Source organism: Protopterus annectens, chromosome 12.part0 (assembly GCF_019279795.1).
Source record: "Protopterus annectens isolate FY-2018-M chromosome 12.part0, PAN1.0, whole genome shotgun sequence".
NCBI lineage: Eukaryota > Metazoa > Chordata > Ceratodontiformes > Protopteridae > Protopterus > Protopterus annectens.
The window spans coordinates 890,692,718-890,714,152 of record NC_056746.1 but is presented as its reverse complement, the minus strand read 5'-3'; the positions used below and the strand labels follow the sequence as shown (position 1 = coordinate 890,714,152).

The 21,435-nt window shown below is 39.1% G+C and overlaps 1 protein-coding gene across 9 annotated transcripts in view; it reads left to right on the top strand.

The window, feature by feature from the left end:
- The window catches only part of SULF2 (sulfatase 2), a 1,739,722-nt gene that overhangs the window by 1,361,354 nt on the left and 356,933 nt on the right, over positions 1-21,435 (top strand). For all 9 annotated transcript variants that reach the window (XM_044089924.1, XM_044089923.1, XM_044089925.1 and 6 more), the window contains 2 exons: positions 179-354; positions 5,619-5,747. In XM_044089924.1, coding sequence (XP_043945859.1) covers positions 179-354; positions 5,619-5,747 — 305 coding nt within the window. The remainder of the gene's footprint in view (positions 1-178; positions 355-5,618; positions 5,748-21,435) is intronic.

Genomic DNA, 21,435 nt, shown 5'->3' with positions numbered 1-21,435 from the left:
TGTTGTAGCCACTTTTCTCCATATTATGTACAATGTATAATGCATGGGTATGAAGAACAGTGCTTCTTCCTCTGGTAACATTACTGGCTAAGGAATTACCATTTCACCAGGACAGCACTGGGTCCTCAAACTGTCCAGATTTTCAGAAATCAATAATCCTATTTTGTGTTTCTTCTAGATGTATGACATGTTGTTGGATATTGGTGAACTGGAAAATACATACATCATTTATACAGCAGACCATGGATATCATATTGGACAGTTTGGACTTGTTAAAGGGAAATCCATGCCATATGAGTTTGATATCAGAGTTCCATTTTATATCCGTGGGCCAAACATCGAAGCAGGTTCCATGTAAGTAATGTAGCATTCTGCTTTGTGTGTGTTAGTAACAAACTCAGGCCTGGTTTGTGACCTTACCATTGCAGAATGCATGTTTACACACTGAAATATTGTTCTTGGGGCATACAGAGTGTAAAGAATGCAAGCAGGAAGATGTGCTCTTCTGTTTGTTGCATAAAGCCTAGGCAGTGATGGTGGCTAAGGACTGCTTGACCCACCAACTTGCCAATATGACTATTTGTGGTAAGTGCTTGCAATAGTTAAGGCATCATGGAGGGAACTAGGTACATCCTGGGCAGGGACTTTAGGTGTTTGCTGCTCTTTAAATGGTTAACACTGCGTGATAAAGGTGTGAAGGGGTGGATTAGTTGGCACTGTATATTTCCTTAGCCCAGCCCTGGAAGAAGTAGCCTGAATAGGGGCGTAAGCTATTCTTTTAAACAAGTTGAAGAACAAACAGTTGCAGATGTGTAACCAAGATTTGGAGATTTGAAAGAACTTTTTTCTGGAGAAGGCTGTTTTGTGGAGTTGTAAGTCCCATCTTTTGGAAGGAAAATTGGCAAAGCATTAAGTTTCAGAGGAAAATTCTAGTGAAAGACTGAAGGGTACCCATCAAGGGGGCAGCAAAGAATTGAAGCATAGCAAAATAAATATTTAAATGTAAGTATACCTCAGTGCATAATCAGATGGGGACATACCTCACTGAATACTCAAACAGGGATATCTCAGTGATTACTCAGATGGGGACATAACAAAGTAAATACTTAAATGTGGGTGTACTGCAGTGAATACTGAGATGGAGATATACCAAAGTAAATACTAAATAAGGACTTACCTCAGTGAATAGTCAGATGGTAATACCTAAATGAACATGGGGATTCCTCAGTGAATAGTCAGATGGGAATACCTAAGGGAACATGGGGATACCTCAGTTCATCCTCACATGCTGACCCCCATCTTCATGGCAGTTCTCCTGCAGTCCCCTATATCTCATGTGCATGCATCATATATCCTAGATAAAACTTTCTTTGGGATTACCCACATGTACTGAAGTGAATACTCAAATGGGGCCATACCTCAGTCAATAATCAGGATACTTCTGTGAATACTCAGATGGGATTACCTCCGTGAATACTTAGGTGGGGGATACCTCAGTGAATGTTCAGATAGGGATACCTCAGTGAATAATCAGATGGGGATACCTCAAGTGAATACTCAGATGGGAATACCTCAGTGAATACTCAGGTGTGGGATACCTCAGTGAATACTCAGGTGGGGGATACCTCAGTGAATATTCAGATGGAGATACCGCAGTGAATAATTAAATGGGATTAACTCAGTGAATATTAAGATGGGGATACCAAAACAAATTTTCAGCCAGCTATAAACTCAATCCTTCACCCAGGAATATCTACTACACCAATGCCAAACATCCACAACAGTTCCAATAGCATAGCTACATTTTAACAAACATTTTACTGAACTATAATTGCCCTTTCCAAACAGCAAACTCCTACTCCTGATACCAAACCAGCCAAGTCTACACAACTAGCAATGCCTCATTCTCTCTCCCTAGTTCCTACAGCCACTATAAAAAAACTACTACAGAAACTAAAACCTACTACACTTACCATAGATAACTTACCCAGTAAATACCTCAAAATTGCAGCTGAATCTATAGCCTTCCCAGTATCAATCCTTATAAATAGATCCATTCTCGAAAACAAGATCCCTCAGCTGTGGAAAATTTCCCATGTAATCCCACTTCATAAAGGGCGACCTTCCACAGAAGTGACAAACTATCGGCCAATTGCTATTCTTTCCCCTCTTTCTAAGCTACTCAAAAGGTGTATTTCCAGGTCATGGAATTCTTACTAACAAATAACCTTCTCGCAAACACTCAGCATGGGTTTCACCCATCACATAGTACCACTACAGTTCTTATCCTTCACTAATACCGTAAACCATCACAGGAATAACAACAACTTTGTATCTGTTATCTTTCTAGACCTATCAAAAGCTTTGATATGGTCTCCCATTCCAAACTAATAGATGTAGTAACTGAACTATCCTTCTCACCATCTGCCACAGCTGGGTTTAATAACTATTTATCTGGCCACCAACAATCTGTTCTATGGCAGGGTGACCTATCTCCATGCCTTCCTTTATCCATTGGTGTCCCCCAAGGATCTATCTTGGGCCCTCTCCTTTTCTCCCTCTTTACTAATAATCTACACACAGCTACTCCACATGGTTGTATAACACAGTATGCAGATGATTCAATACTTATCTATGACTAATAATCTACACACAGCTACTCCACATGATTCTATAACACAGTATGCAGATGATTCAACACTTATCTGTGCAGCCACTTCTCCATCAACTCTTCATTCTCAAACACAGGAATCTTTCACTTCTGTTGAAACATGGTTAGCCAATGCCCATCTAATCCTGAACCCAAACAAAACTAAATTATAACTCTTCCAACCTAACAAGACATCTATCTCATGCCCAACATTTAACATAATAATAAAGACAATACTGTGATTTCCTCGACAACCCATACAAAGCTTCTTGGAGTGGAAATAGGCAATACCCTGAAATTTGACTTGCACGTCTCCCTAACTATAAAAAAAGTCCATAAGAAACTTGGAAGTCTATATAGGTACAAAAGGTTCCTGACCACAATGGTCAAAATTACATTAGCACAAACCCATCTGCTCTCCACTCTGCTATATGCCTCTCCAATTTTAACTAATCTAAGGAAAACTGACGTATCTAACCTAGAAGCATGTTATAATAAAATTGCTAAGTTTGCATCCAACTACCCATATAGACCACATCATTATACAGCTTTAAGGATACTAGACTGGCTTGAGGTTCCCAACATTATTCTTTACAACCAACTCTCTCTAACTCACAAAATTGTAACACAACCAACTAGAACCCCTGCACTACAAAATCACATCCTTCCTTACAGTTCCAGAAGACCACTTTAACAATAAGAACTTACTCACCTTCTCCAAGGCCAACAACACAGCAGGAGAATCTTTATTTTCCAACTATATATCTTGTATATGGAACTCCCTTCCTAAATACATTCTCTCAATCTCATCCACTAACCACTTAAAGCCATCACTTAAAGCTTATCTAAAAAATAAGTGGCTATGCTCCTGTACTAACCCCTTATGAGTGCTCTGATAGATCACAGTATACCCAAAACATATCCAACTTCTCCACTGGTGTTTAATCCTTTGTTCCTACCAACCTGTCTTAACCTTATATCTTGACATAAGTCATACCTACAAATAGTACTAGCTATGTTCAAAGCCTAGGTTTTGTTGTCAAGATGTAACAAATTTGTATGTTCTTATGTATACTACATTTTGTTTACTTTATAATGTATTGATTATTGTAATGTGTGCATGAAAATTTACTGTTACTCACCTGAGACTAAATAATAAATTAATTGATCTTAAAGAATTCCCCTTAATAATCAACTTAACTTTAATAGATATTTATACACTTCTTAAACTCTCTGCTAATCAGATAAGAAAATAATTAAATTTGCCTAAAAATTATCTCGTTTGTAAGACAAATTAGGGAACTTTCTATAAGTTACTTTAAAATTTTTAAACCCAGAGAAGAGAATATAATTAAATGCTCGAAATTGTGCCAAGCTCTCCAACAAGATATTAAATTTATAACAGCAGCAAATAATTTAATAAAGGAGTTTAAATTCCAAGATAAAGTTCTTGTGTCAAAATATTGGAAAGAGAAAATGCCAGAGATAGAAGACAGTCATATGATAAAAGCAATCGACTTGACTATAAAATCTATTTCTCTTCAAAAACTGATGTATACTCAGTTGATGATATGGAATAATGCGTATTATACACGCCTTAGCCTGTATAAATTTAATTCCAAAAATTCACCAGTTTGCCCATACTGCAAGGATCAATCTGCTGATCTTCTTCATATGTTCTGGAGTTGCAAATGCATATACAAACTTTGGAACTCACTTAAGATACAACTTCAGAAGATGGGTTACCAAAGTTCAACATTGTCATGGGAATTCATGATTTTACATATTCCCCCAAAAGAACTTTCTAAATCTCAATGTATTGTATTAATCAATATTTTCTTATTAATGAAGCTATACATAGCTACTAATTGGTTGGACCCATCCAAAACATCATGGAATCATTTTAGAGTATTAGCAATAAGGCATATAGTAGCTCACAAACTACTTTTGAACCAACATAATAAAAATATTAACAATCCAAAAATATGGGAACAAGTATTTAATATTGTATTAGCGTAACATCTTATATTTGAATTTAGCAAGAATTTCTACACTTTTAAGAGACTCTGTAACAGCAACTTATTACTCGAATTGATCTTAACCAGTTTTATACTCTTTGTGTATAATTCAATGTGTTACTTGGAAGCATTTATGTAAATATTGTATATATGTTATGGAGTTAGTGTTAGTTACATTAGTTGGTAGTTTTTTCTTAATTTTCTGTATTGTTTTAATTTTGTATGGAATACAAGAAAACAATAAAAATTATTATTGAAAAAAAAAATTTACTGTTACTCATGGAGCTTTTCTCCCCGGGCCTCAGCTGAAAAAGGACCTGTGTCCAGTCAGACTTTCCCGGTAAACCAATGTTAAATAAATAAAAAGAAAATAAAGAAAAATACCTCAGCGAATATTCAGATGGGGCTACCTCAGTGAATACTTAGATAGGGATACCTCAGTGAATACTCAAATGGAGATACTTCAGTGAATACTCAGATGGGATACCTCAGTGAAAGGTCAGATGTATTATACCTCTTGTTGTCTGACAGCAGAATGCAGTAAAAAAAAGGTGAGGAAAGGTTCCTACAGTGATCATATGTGATCCTGCAGATGTGGGCATAGCACATATGGACACCTGTGTGCTGTGCTCAAAGCAGTCAATGTGTTGTTAACTGCAATTTTCATGATCTACAAGTTCTGTTCATACTTTGTAATGTGTACAATTTTACTTACATTGCAGTCTAGTTCTAAGTATGAATCCTGCCTGTGTGATTATGTGTGTTTGTGTCTCTGACTGTGTCTGTGTACATGTCCCTGTGGGTTAAGTATCCTCACCTGACATCACAGCCAGGCCTCAGTCTCAGCATTGTATTAAGCCTTAAACGTATTTTGCTGATTACATGCTACATTTGTCTGTTGAACCTTAATATCATGGCAGGGGTCTTACAATGTCTTGTTTCTTGAACAGAAATCCTCACATAGTGTTGAACATCGATCTTGCTCCCACAATTCTGGACATTGCTGGAGTTGACATTCCTGTTGACATGGATGGAAAATCAATATTAAAACTTCTGGAGACGGAGGTGCCAGTGAATAGGTAAGCAGTGGCAAACTGTAGTACTCCGATATTTCTCTACTAGTGTAATAGATGAAGGTAATGTTATTCTTGTAGTCTCATAAACCCATACAATTTTCATCACTTACTTCAGCCTATACTGCTGTAGTGATTGCAGAAGAGACATGAATGCTAGGTCTGTAGCCACATTCAGTGCTTTGAAGTGTCTGTGCTGGACAGAACATTTTCAAATGCAGAAATGGATGTAATTTTGTGTAACTGAATTTAAAGTTGCCTAAACATGGTACATTGGCCGCTCTGGTGAGTCCATTTTTTTTCAAATCTGTATGAGAAATATGCAAAGGTTGTATGATCCTTGGAACACAGCACTTAAATTCTGCTGAGGCATAATATTTCCAGTCAGTGGATTAAGTGTACCTTGGGTCTTGGCCTGTTTTCACTCCATAGACTTCCCCGTGTTTGTATTTTTAGAACCACGTGGAAATTCACATGTTCTTTTGGATATACTTTCCTGGTTGTTTTATATTATACTTCTTGTACGATAAAGCATATTTATTTGTTTATTTGCTTTACATTTGAGTATTCTTATACATTACTCCAGTAAAAATGAAAAGAACTCACTTACCAACAACAGAGTTACCCACTTCAAAATATTTCATCCATTAAGGGCCACTTAAATCACTGGCATTGTAATCCACTAATGAAGACAAGGGCGAGGGCAGTAATTAGTCGGGGCTGCATGGAGAATGGGCACGCCTGTCCTTGAGAAGGATGGCGGTTCCCACCTGACTCACAATGCTGCTTTAATGATAAGGCCTTGGCAGGAGAGTGGAGGCCTGTCATGATGCATGGAGCTAGTGCAAGGAAGACGTGCACATGGCCACCCAGGCATGTGATAGTACCTCCTTTTGGCATGGACATATGAGCATAGACTGCCCTTGCAGTGATTCAATTGCTTGTATTACCATCACAGACAGGGTTAAGCAAAAAAATTAAAAAGTAACGGGGATGTTGGCTAGAACAAAGAGTACCTTCATGGCTGCTTGGATCATTACTCCCACCCCCACACCCCCCAACAGTGTACTGCCTGACTGAGATGAATATTGATTATCAGAGGGCCTGAGAATAAAAATTATATATATTTAAAATAGTCCAGGTACTGGATTAATCTGTGTAGGCTTGCACTGAGCTGCCAAGCTAATTCTGACTTCCCAAGAACAATTCACAAGTGGAGTTTAGTTTTGATTCTGTATACAATGGCTGACACTAAGTTAGTGATGTGGTAATGTTAGGGACGTGGTTTTTGTAACGTAATGTGTTGGACTGGGGTTAGGGGCAGTGGTACAGTTAAGGTTATGGATTGCATGTGAGCATCGCCCCCCCCACCACCACCTTACTGATGTCCCTAACCCTTCCCTTAACCCCAATGTAACATATTACATTACAAACCCCCCTTTCCCTAACAGTACCACTATATAAGGCACACACACACACACACACACACTTGCTTTTCACAAATACCAGTACCCAGGCATAATACAATATCTATCGCCTTCCCTAACCCTAACCTTCATGCATAAATTCCAAATGACAAAACATTTAGTATAGCCTGATGTTTCAGCATTCTGTTCCCTCACACTTTTGCCTTCTTGTATTGAGCAACCTGCTGGGAAATTGCTTTAATATATTAAGAAGCACATACATCTCACATGCACACACACACACACACACACACACACACACACACACACACACACAGAGGCACTACACATGAACATACACACACACACACGCACACACACACACACACACACACACACACTATAACTTAGCATACATAGGTTCATAGGTTCATAAGTATATACTAGGCTAATGATCACCTTTTAAACCCTAGCCATGCATTTTAAATGTATCCAACAAGTTTGTTGCCCTAGAGGTTATTTTTAGGGTGTATATGTAAGCTAGGGCATGTGTGGTGAAGCAATTACAGGTTGCTTCTATCCATTAGAGACATAGGTAACAGACCTGGGGTAAATTTCTGATTTCTCATCCACTGGTCCAGGTTATGCTTGAATGGGGTCAGCTAAGAACTCTGTTCCACATGGAAGGGATGCCTGGACAGACACACACACACACACACACACACACACACACACACACACACACACACACACACACACACACACACACACACACACACACACACACACACACACACACACACACACACACACCTTTGTGAAGACCACTATGTAAATTCTGATTTTAATAATCTCTTTAAGATAGCCGAGCGAGATAATCAGTGATCTAAAAAGTGCAAATCTACTATAGTATATAAAAAATTATTTACTAGCCCTGTGAAGTGATCTGTGACTTCTGTTACTCACAGGTGTCTTATAGTAGACAAAATAAGTGGTGTGCCAGTAGCAGTTTATTCAAAACAATCTAGTACAAAGGAATGGGATGATGCATGCAGTAATTCATGCTAAGTATGTTTATTTTCAGCATTAGTATTATTATCGAATATATATATTATCACACATTGTACTGTTTCACTGTATCATTGCTATTAATCTATTATTTTAATTTGTATTTTTTTATTTTTATATTTATTGATATTTTATGTGCCTTTGTAGTTACTTCTCTGGAATTTCATTACAATGAGGACTTCTTCTGGCCATTCCTAAATAATAAACGTAAATAATAAATAAAATATTTGTGAGAGTGGTGGTCTGCTTAACTTGAGGTGCACTTTGCGTACCACTTGTGATATTACACAGTAATAGATAATGCCCTATGTAGAAACATTTACTTTGGAATTGAATTGTGCAGTACATTATGATTTTCCCATGGTTAACAATATGTTGGAAATTAATTGTCATATGTCCATAGTATACCTTCAAGTTGAAAGACATTCAAACAATTACATAGCTACAATCACCAGTCTGTACAATGTCTGCTATGTGTACGTATTTGTTCTAAATTCTCAGTCCATTGTGTATTTAAGGAGTGAGACTATGGGAATGGTTGATATTGAGTAACCATTTCCTTTTGCTATCCACAGTCCAGTAAAGTCAATTTCCTTGTCTGATAGGTGAGCATATGCCTTTTTGTTACCCCACAACTAAATGCCAAAAAAATGCATAATAGTATCCTACGGGAAGTCATCCACCCCTGGTAACTATCATATTGACAACACACCCCTTAGAGTTAATGCAGTAATCAGGGACTTAGGGACACAGATAGACAGTAATCTAGCCATTGACCATCTCATGTCTACAATAGGGAGATCATTCTGTGATGCGTAACTTATAAACAAAGGTATGTCATCTAGGTCCAAGGAAACCATTGTTCTACTGTATTTGGCATTCATCAGACCTGTGATTGAGTACAGTGCCCCCTTTGGTAGGTACCTAACCAGGCATATCCAACAAATGGAACATCCACACAGTTTCCTCACTAGAAGAATACAGGGCATAAATAAAATATCCTATGCAGACCGCCTCAAGGCCCTATCCCTGTATTCTATCACCTACAACCTGTTGAGGGGAGATCTCTGCCTGGCATACACAGCATTGGCAGACCCCACTCGGATGGACCTCCTGCATATCTACAAAACAAACAGCACCAGAATTACCCATTCTAAAGACTTAAACCTTGCCTGTGATATAAATAGGACCTGCTGGAGAGACAGGTATGTATCCTAGAGACTATCCCATCTCTGGAACAAGCTCTACATCCATGTGAAGCAGAGTTCCTCCCTATCCCAATTCAAGTGAAACTTGCACAATTGGATGGGGAACAGAAAAATCATCCCTGGCTTGGCACCTATGTCTGTAATGGACACAGGCAACCTGTAAATGGTTAATCTCCCAGGCCCCTGTATGTAAATGTTTTATCTCCCAAGCCACTGCTTACACTTATCAAGGGTATCAGAACTTGTCAGAGATTTGGGATGCATGGCTAGCCTTAAAAATGCCCTTGTGTTCGTTATCCTAGCAAACACCTATGAACCTATAATTTATCCCTCAGTACGTCAATAAGATGGATGCTTTTCCATACATGAAAAAAAAAAAACTTCTCAACCTGATCAACACCAAGGGCAAGGATTACTTCTACCTCATTCTACCACCATTCACATTGCTGAGAAATGATTTGGAAATCTAGTGGCTACCTGCACTCCTGCATGCTTTTCTTCCACTTCCTCTAATGACAGGATTCAACCAGAAGGATGAACTCCATTAAGTCAGTGTCATCCTCATAGCTATGTACTTGCCCCCTGAAGAGTCTCTCTTCTTCTAATTCATTTTTCAGAGGAGCCTTTGTTTTTCAGTCCCATATGGACATTTTTCATAAAACCACGTATCAGGATTCACCCAGACATCTACTCCCTAATGGTTAATACTCAGTTTCTCCTATTCCAATAGTTGCTAGTTATACATTTTTCAGAAGATTGGTCAGGATCCTTTCATCCATTCAAAAGGAAAACTTAGATTATTTCTATTAGGGCCGGCACCAGTGGCTTATATTCCATTTCTGCTCATATTCTTGACATTTTGGACATTTTGGAATATCTCACAGATATATTTAAAACCTTGCTCAGTTCTTCAACCATGAAAGTGCACACAACTGCTTTATTTCTGACTTTCACCGAAATAAAGATTTAGATTAATCAGCTTCATTAAAACTATGTAAGGCCTTCTGCAGAGATCACTTGTCTGTATTATTTACCTTCTTATTCATATCTTGCAGAGTACATGCTACGGTAGATGGATGTTTCCAACACCTGAGATATTATGTAGACAAATCTAAATCCATATGTAAAGCCCTCACAAATGTTTCATTTTCTTCCAAAAATCTTGGCCATAAAGTGTCTAAAGTTACACTTTCCAGATGGTTCTCTAGTTGTATTACATCTTGCTATCTTAAGAACAACAAGCCATTGCCACAAATTAATTAGGGGCATTCTATTAGAGTTTTAGCTACCTTGGTAGCTTTTTCAGAAATGTAGCTCTTGATGACATTTGTGTAACAGCTATATGCTCTTTTCTTAATACTTTTTTCAAATATTTCAAAGTGGATCTCATCTCCAGATCCAGATACAAATCTTCCTTTGGGGCAACTGTTTTATGTTCTCTTGAGAGAATCACCTAGTAGGGAGAGCATGTGACTCTGTTCTGTGAATTACTGAGTATGAATCTACTCTTATCAGATACAAACATTATGTACTTACCACAATGCTAGATCTTAACACTAGGTCCGTCTTGCACTCTTCAAGAAAAATCTTGATGATTGGATGGGTAATAGGAAATTCACCCAGGGGATCACTTCTGTGGCTCTGCTCGACAGGGGCACAGGAAAATAATTTTCTTGGGTGGCAAAAGCCAGGGTACCTTTTGGCTAGGCTTATATAGGTCCTAGGGCTGATAGCCTAGTACCTACCTATAAAGCTATGGTAGGAAGCTAGCCCACCTACTGCTGCCTTGTCAAGGAAGGTTTTGGGTAACTTATGTTATCTTAGTCCATCTTACCTCAGATCTGGGGAGGGAAAGCTTTACAGTGAATTATGACACAGGAGAATGTATGTGACAGCCTGGTAAAATTTGCTTTGCTGAGTGGCCCTAATACCAATGTTCTTAGTGCAATAAGTTACTTTGGATAACAATTTATTTCAACTTCATTTTAGGGAATATTTTATTCTAGTTCCTATTACAAAAACATTACAGCAGCTTGAGGTCTAAGCATTTTAGCATAACATAGTGGTTTCTATCTTTGCATTGCAGAACTGGGTCACAGCAAATTTAGGAAGCTTTGTTGAATATAACTCATTGTAAACTAAAATAGTGATTAACCCAGTCTTTGGATATTTTATTCATGGGAAGAAGCATATAGTTGCATATCTTTAGTACTTTTGATGGCAGCTACTAAATCTAATGAGATAGCTACTCCAGTGGCATAGAGGGATAACATCCTGATTACAACCTAACTGACCCAGGTTACAGGGTGACGGGGGAGGGAGGCAGAGCCCATGCCAAAGTAGGGTGCGTAGTTATGGGGGCATTCCCAGCTACAATCCCTGGCAGAAGCTGGGGACATTACTTAAGGGGAGCTCAGGATGGGTAGGGTGGTAGGCATGGCTGAACCACTGCAAGGTGATATGCTGCATGCCCCCTTTGTATACTCACACCTCCAGCATCAGCACTGGGCTACAAAGAGATGAGGGAAATAGTAGGTAGGTAGGGCATTAGTGAAATCCCTACAATGGAGTGTAGATGGACAGGACCCTCAAGATGCCCTTAGATTCCACAACTAGCCCCAACAGGAAGCAGAGTAAGTTCATGGAGATATGAAATTGCTGGTAGACCAGGCATGGACACGTGGCACTGGGTGACAGTGCCATGAGGATGATGTAGGGGACCAAAACAAAATAAGAAGGTTCATTTTCTACCTCACCGAATAACTGTGCACTGCTTGAAATGTTGCCAAAATATTATAGTTTACTGTTAGCTATTCTTGAAGGTGATTATAGAGTTATGGGCAATCATGCTTATCATAATATAGATTTATGAGATATTTATTGCCACTGCCACAGTAATGCTACATACCGCCTTCCTGTTTTATAGACACCGTTATCATCACCATAAAGTATATTTAATGTTAATTTTACAAGATATTGTTTATAGGTAATCATCTATAATATGAAGTGAATTTGCAGGTCATCTGACAGAAAGTTGCACGTTTGCAGGTTTTTATATTAATTTCATTAACTTATCTTTACTATATGTAGGGTAGTGGTTTATTTTTTCCTGGTAATTTCAGTTAAGCAATCTATTTTGGATACAGACCATTTTATTTAATTTATAAATTTTTACTAAATGTATAAAATACCATGGACAGATACAGAAATATTGCATGCTGTATTTCTCAGCCATACTTACATTTCTGCTAAACAGTCTGTTTTGGAATTTATATGGGCATGTATATGCATCCATTTTCTTTATTTTACTAAGTATTTAGAAATCTGTATGGTATCTTGGTCATGTACAGAAGATAGGATGCTTATCAGTGACTTTACAGATTGATTTACTAAAGACTCATTTGCTTGTTTGCTTATTTATTTATTGTTGGATTGTTTATTAACAATGACCCTTTTCAGTTACTGCCTTTATTAACAATGACCCTTTTCAGTTACTGCTCATTGCAATTTTTCACAGCCCTACCTGAAGTTTTCATTAAGCATATTATTAATTTAAAGCATAAATAGCTCTCAACCTTCCTTTAAACAGGACATTGTGGAATGCATACCAACAGCTTACTAAAAACTTAGCCATGGAGCCCAGAAGATGTTTAAAATGAGTCACTTTATACATATAAACATTCCTTTGATGAATTCATATAATTTAGCATTATTTGCCATGGGTGTTAGTTAGAAACAGGTCTTATCAAGGAATGTATGACTGACCCTTTCAGTGCAGAACATTGAGGAACATGGATTTGTTTTATACTCAAAATGAGAAGTGTCCCTCATAATGAGGTACAGTTGTGAGGTATGATTCAAAACCTGGCATATTTATAGACAGGGAGAATCGTTTGAAAGAAAAGTATAAGACTTGCAAATCTTACATCCCTCACTAAGTAAAAAAGGATGAATAAGTTAATATTGCAAGGTTTAAAGGGTAGTTCTGTGTCTGTCAGTAAGGTGGGGGTCTTCAACCTTGGGTATAGCCTCAGGTTCACCCTATCTGCTTTAGGACTGAACCTGTGTCTCATCAGTCCCATAAACAGAAAACAAAGGGCCGTGAGGGAAAAGATCAACAAAGAAAAAAAGAAACATAGGAGTGACAGTGGTAGAAAGTGCCTTACACAGAGGATTTTTCTACTTCCACTACTACTACTTTGTTTCCTCCTTGTGTTTCATAGTTACCAGTGACCATTGTTGAGCCTTCACTTTTTGGGAAGGTCAGCTATGATAGCTTCTCTTCCATTTAGTATTCTGAGGTCAAAAGGATGTTCTATTCTAGATTGTTTTCCACCAGGTTGGACAACTCTTTCAGAAGCCACCAAGTTATTGTTTTTTTTTTTTTTGAAACAAGAAACATCTTTATTAAATTATTGTGTACTGTATGACATAGGAAATCATACATTTATACAAATAAAAAAATCATATAGACATAATTTTAGTTGCAAACATTATACATCACAAAACATACTGACATAATTTTAGTTGCAAACATTGTACAGCACTTGTAATCTCTCCAGTCATTGTCAGTCAACATTAAATAGCTTATTCAAGTCCAGCTTTCTTTTAAACCTTATTCTTCCTCTGCATGTATTGTTCCCACAGTTCACATTTTTTCAATGTAATTTGCTCCTACCCTTTTTTAACAACCCAATTTCCATTTTTTTTTACCTCTGCTACTATATTCAGGTAAGAAGCATAGATGCAAGAGGAATCACCTGGAGTCCATCACTCTGTATACTGATATAGGAGACATTATTGGTTCACCAGTATTCCATACAGGTAACCCTATGTTTGTGGATGTTTTACAGTTGATGAGGCAGACAATAGGATGATTCACAGACCCAACATGTTGTCTAAAATGATTCTACAAGAAGTATGTTGGTCACCCGTACCTTCCTCCTGGGTGGTTTCCCATGTGGATCGAGCGGTGTGCAAATCCTCAACCTCCTAAGGATTGGACTTGCTGGGTTTGAAACTCCCAGGGCAGATTAATTGTTGCTGAGGCAGCCCTTAAAAAGGCTCCTACTCCTCACATCTTGCTGTCCAGCTTCAGAATAAGTAGTCTAGAGCAACAGACAGCTTTAGGAAGCAGGTTTATATGTCCTGCACTTCACACCAAGAGCAGTTAGCTGTCTGGCACACAAGTTAATCATCCAGCAAGACATGGCTGCTGAGTAGTCCCATTCACAAGAGGAACTGCCTGACAAGACAGTTCAAGTCTGAGCTTGGTTGTATCGTCTATCTCAGTTCTCACCAAGCATCTTGAATCTTGCACATAACTAAGCAGATGGAGCAGCTGGGACTCTAATGCATCTTTCCTTAGCAGGACTTTTGATGAGTTTGATGTTTGGACCAAATGTGACACAGAAACTGGTGAATACTGAGAAAGAGGGCAAGACCGTCCCAGCTGTTGCCATTAAGTTTCAGACTTCTTGATGTCCTTTTCCAGGATGAAAAAATCCACATCAGTTAAGGTACCAGCACGTCCAACTACTACAAGGAAGTCAAATATCTGGAAAGTACCAACATGACAACTGCAGACTTCCAGAACAAATGTTACCCCAGATGCAGGAACTACCATCAACAGTAGGGAGGGTTCCATGCTCCTTCAGGGAACAGCAATCTAATCCCTGAAGTCTTGTCTGACTGTCTCATTCTGAAAGCAGAGGGGAGCCCTCAGTCCCTTCACTCAAATGCATGGCTAGCCATCATACATTTCAAGTGGATTTGACGATTTGGACAGTAATATCTAAAGGCTACTCAGTTCCCTTCCACAACCCCCTTCTACCCTACTCTCTCTCTCTCTCTCTCTCTCTTTTTCTCTCTCCCTCTCTAATTGCAAACTGTCCCACACTGTCAAAAGAGTGTGGTAAGAAAATAAATCTTAAAGTTCATTATCAAAAGAGCCATCCAAGATGTCCCCCAAACCAGAAAGGATCTATTTCTTTTCTTTCCCTCGGTTGTACATTTTGATAGTGCTTGTTTTACTGTAAGATGATCTCTCATTACATCAGATATACATTTGCTGCAACATCTGCAATTTATCAGAAATTGGTTTTGTCATTCGGACATAAAATAAGCCTAATAAGTTCCTATACAGAGGGTTGCCTTTCACTTTTCTGGCTGCTCTGAAAGGATTCAGTTTCTGTAATCACTTCTGGATTTATTATCCATGAAAATCTTTCAGGGGTCTGAGCCTTTACAACTTCTGTGTGTGGATGGAGGTTAGGAACAGCAACAGATAGATAGTACTTCTTGGATCTAGAGAGCATATTAATGTTAATTCCCATAATGCCAAATGCAGTGCTGCAGTAAGGTTCAGAGCATGCAGATAAACTCTCGTATCAAATTACTAAGTCACTGGAAAAAACAATTTCAGTCTATTTCTTTCCACTTAAAAAATCCTTTGCTGGATAAGAATAGTTGCATTTCACTCAAGATATGCCATTCTGTCTTTATCTGCCCACTAGTACTTAAAAACTGATGCTTGCAGCAGAAACTGGCCTTCATTGAAATGATGCCCTAGGCAAAATACTTCATGTCACCTCCCCCAGTGCATGCTCCACCTCTCCAGCCTCCCACACATATCCCTCATTACCACCACTCCTCCTGACCCCCCATCACAGCCTCCCCATATCATCCAATTTAATTTTTTCTGCCTTTTTTCACATTTTGTCTTTTTTTGGGGTTTTCTCTGCTTTCATTCAACATACTCTAACTGGACCAAACTGTCCTGTAATAACTGGGGAGAAAGCAATTGAATTATGCAAGGGGTCTGGGGATTGCTATACCTCCACAAAACACGGCTGAGTGGAGTTAGATGTTCTGAAGTGCAGTTTATAATTTTTTTCAACCTTTCGATACAGTGTTGGCCTAAAAAAATCATAGCTATGGAAATACATTCAGTGTTACGCATCCTTTCATTACACCTAAACTGGCCAACAGTGCCTCTATAATATAATGAATGTGGAATAAATAACCAAATTAAGCTTTGGGTCTGGGGACTGCTATACCCACAGAAGCCAAGGGGTTATAGATGCTCTGAGGTGCATTTTAGAGCTATTTTCCAGCCTTTAGTTCCAGATATGGCATGAGCAAAAAACATGATGAAAGGAAAGAAATTCAGTATTATTTTTTTTTCTTTCAGGAAAGAAACAAGTTAGGTCTGACAAAATAGTAATTCACAGATTAAAAAAACAAATGCTTGTGAGGCTGCATAAATCCCATCTGGGAATAGTGCCTGCCTCCCAACCTTCCAAAAAAAAGTCACATTCTATGAGTCACTGTGTTATTAGACTGGGAAAAATGTACAAATGGCAACAGGCATAGATTTCAAGTAGCTGCAGCCAAATATATATAGTATGTCTCCTTACCCTTACCCCCCCAAGGAGACAGCCATATTCTTTGTGCCTTCTTACCCCTACCCCCACACACAAAATAACCACATGCATATGCAGCTAGTGTTTGATTGTCAGGAAAATGAAAAAAACAATAATAGTCACAGAAATGTAGTCCGACGTGTTGCTTCCAAGTAATACACTGTCCCTAGTACACTGACCCTGAACAAGCTATAGTGGCCTCCTGTGCATACCTTTGAGGTTTGTCAGAAAAGTTAAAGAAATAATGACCCCACTGTCCACAGCCCCCACACAGGCTATAACAAAATTTTATGCACACCTCAGAGATTTGATTGTAAGGGAAATTAAAGTTGTAATGACCACACCATCCCATTTCTCACCCCCTTTTCACACACTCAAGTTCCAGTTTCTTCGATGCATGCCACTGAGCACAGCACTTAGAAGAGGTGAGGTTCAGGGCAGAAGCCACTACTAGCCTGTGTCAAACTCTATTCATGCAGCATGGAGTGTGGGGGTGACCAGGCCCCAGAATCTGTGAGGACCTGGCTGTTCTGTGATGCATTTTATGCCTTAGTTTTGAAAGATAATGATTTGGTATTTTCTTTTCTACGCAGAAGAGCTCTGTTTATGTCCTGCAATATTGTGCTTATCCACAGATAGTCAATAATGGTATTTAAACACACACACACACACACACACACACACACACACACACACACACACACACACACACACACACACACACACACCTACCTACTCACTCACTCACTCACTCACTCACTGACTCACGCTGCACACTTATCTACAAGCAAATTGGAGGAATGCTAATTCATCTACGTTATATCTTTGGGGGGGGGGGTTAGAAAAAAACAAAGTGCATGGATAAACCAGTAAAGATACACAAAGGGCATGCAGACTCCACACAGTAGAAGACACAACCAAAAACTTTACTTGAGCTGTGCACTGTGAAATGGCAGTGCTACTCACTGTCCCACAATTCCATTAATCAGTTACTTTCACACCCATCCTGCTCCTGCCTGATGCTTGTAATAGGAAGTGCCAGAAACTACAGACAATTTGCTATTTGTAAATATAGTGCATTCCCCCTACACACACACACACACACACACACACACACACACACACACACACATGCACACACAAACACACACAGCCATAGCAATATTACTGTAACACTGATTTAAGCAAATACATTGTTGAATACTAATCCTTATATGCCAGACATAAAAGCTTCTCCAAAGCTGATTATAGCCTCCTGAGGGATGGTATAAACAGCTTCAGAGCCCCCTCCCCCTTTGTAGGAACTGGCACCAATATCCAAAACTAAACCAATGCACTATACAAGCATTTATACAGCTGCATGGAATCAGGAATACCCAACAGGACTAAATTATCCTCCACAAGGAAGAGTAAACCTATGTGGTGGACATCTGCAATAAATAAATTCTATAACAAAAGGGAAAAATTGCTGTCCAAGGCCAAGAAGGAGCAGTTGTCCAATTGGAAGCAATGTCTCCTTAGCCTGAACAAGCAAATAAGAGCACTAGTGAAATCCTCCAAAGCAAACATCAAGTCCAAATTGGCCACATCTACTAGAGACAATCATAAGGCCTTCTTTAGATATGTGCACAACCTCAAAGGAAGCACCCAGATGTGTTCAGAACTGGTGGTCAAGGACACCACATATACAAATGCCATAGATATAGCAGACTTGCTAGCTGACAGATTCAGAGAAAACTTCACCCCTCTGTCCCCCCATCAGTAAATCAGAATTTCCCCAGTACCTGCCCCTTCCCCTTATATCTAGCAAATGGAACATGTCATCACTGCTCTCTCAAAGGCAAAAAAATACAGCCTCCATGGGACCTGATAACATACCAGGCTGGAGCTTACATGAATTCAGGCAGGAACTTGCAGCACCATTAGGCGCCCTATTCAACCAAAGCCTGAGTACCACCTTCATCCCATAAGTGGAAGACAGCCACTGTCATCCCTTTACACAAAGCTGGAGCATCCACCAATCCAGAAAATTATAGACCCATCAGCCTAACTAGCCTGATCTGCAAGGCCATAGAATGGATTATCATGGACCTCATTAACAAGGACATTGGCAACCCACAAACACTCGATCCTACACAGTTTGGCTTCATCAAGTGGGAGGTCTTGTCTGCTAAATTTGGTTGACTTCTTTGAGACAGTCACCAAAGCCATGGATGAGGGGAAGACAGTCCACACTACCTACCTTGACCAGGCAAAAGCCTTTGACACTATTCCCCACTTGGACATAATAAATAAACTCTCTCAACTAGGCATCAATCCGTATGTTACCAGATGGGTAGTAAACTGGCTCACAGATAGAACCCACCTAGTCAAAATAAGAGAAGCCACCTCAAGCAGTAGACCCATAACAAGCGGCGTACCCCAGGTTTTGGTCTTGGGGCCTCTGTTATTTGGGATATACTTTTCTGAAGTGCAGGCCAATACCAGTGGGCTTTGGCTGACCAAGTTTACAGATTATGGCAAATTGGGTGATGTCATCAATTCTCCTAGTGATGTAGACATCCTCCAAGAGGGTCTCACTCAGACAAATGACTGGTGCCAGAAACATGGCCTCAAGCTGAATACCAAAAAATGCATCGTCATCCCTTTTGGGGAGAGTGACATCCCCACAAATTATCACATTAATAACAATGTCCTAAGCACGCAATCAGTAGTGAGGGATTTGGGCACCCAAGTTGATAGTAACCTGACTTTTGACCACCATGTTGCTTCCGTTGAAAGGAAAGCCTTCTACATGGCCCATCTCATAAGTAAGAGTATCTCATCCAGGGACAAGGAAGTCATAACATCCCTGTATTCTTCCCTTATAAGGCCCATTATTGAGTACAACGCCCCTTTTGGTATGTATCATGCAAAGCACATGCAGCAGCTGAAGACACCACAGAGGTTCCTCACCAGGAGAATCCAGGGCCTCAAACATCTACCATACACAGATAGGCTAAAATCCCTATCCCTCTACTCAGTTTCATACAGACTCCTGAGAGGTAACCTCTGTCTGGCATACAAGGCGATCATTGACCCCACCTTCATGGGACTGCTGCATATCCACAAGCTCCACTTGAGTAACTCAGACCCGTGGCCTCAACTTGGTCTTTGACATCAACAGGACATGGTGGTGGTGGAAAAAATTTGTGTCCCAGAGACTCCCCCATCTATGGAATAGACTCCCTCTCCACATCAAGCAGAGTATGTCTTTACCTCTTTTTAAGCGCAACCTAGATAACTGGATGGGAAACAGAAAATATACCCCTGTGATTCCACCCATGTCCCTGCTGGACAGGGGAATCAAGTGCTGACTTGCCTAAACATGGGTTATACTCTTGTCTAGGCTTATAAGGGCCTCAAAGCCAAAATCTATTAACCTCCTATGATCAGTGACTACTTTTTTATAGTGATCAAATAACAGCAGGGATAAGTCACTTCTAGGAACAGATAGCTTCCATACCCATCAATTAGATCTTCTTTACTGGGTACACATCAGACATCAGAGTGCGGTAAATGAAGATCAGAGTAATAATGCTCCTACATACACCCAACAATTATAGTCACTTCTGTGTGCACATCAGACAGCTGATTGTGATAAAAAAGTATGTCCATGTAATGAAATTCAAATTTGTTCCTTGCAAACAATAGCCACACATTAAACTATTCCAAGTTGCTTCACATAAATCACATTAATCCTGCAAAGCCAGAATAATGACCAAACAGCAGTTAGTCATTTTCCTCCACAGAAAGCCCAACCAATTATAGCTAATTTGTTTGTGTACATTTGAGATGTCCATGTCTTATATTTAAAAAAAAATCACTTGCTCATCTTCATAGCGAAAGAATCAGGGACAAGGCCAACAATGTTGGGGTAGCAAAGACCCAAAAGAAGGAAAAAAAAATAAATACTGCTCTTACATTGGACAACTGACATAATAACAGGTTTGCATAGCATTCATTTTTTGAAAGATATGAAGTCAGAAAAACAAATGTCTGTTATAATTTAGTGGCTGTAACCCTCTATGACTGACCAGAAAACCAAAAATGTTATGATGAACAAACCAAAAACAGACACAAACTCAGGGACATCTATAGCTCTCAATTTACATTCTTAAATATCACGAGACAATGACAAAACTAATGAGGGGGACAAAGACTAAAAATCAGGGACAGTTGTTAATATTACTTGTCATTCACTTAAAAGTTAATAGAACAAAAGGCTTTCCATCAATAGAACAAAAGGCTTACATCAGCATGCATTTTTTGAAACAATAAGTATTCTACTGTTGCTGTTATTGACTATAATCCCCAGCAATTTACCAAAAAAAATCTGGGATTTCATGAGGGACGTTACAAAAATATAAATCAATGAGGGGCATTGTCAGAAACATTTAAAAGGAATTAGAATATTCTGAGAGATCAGAGATAATTGATAATGAGCACATTTTACTATCAAAATGTTGAACGTAGGTTCGGCAAACATGGAAATGATGAATGGCAGTTGGCTGATTTCCATGTTGCCAAATGTTATGAGAGCGAGAGT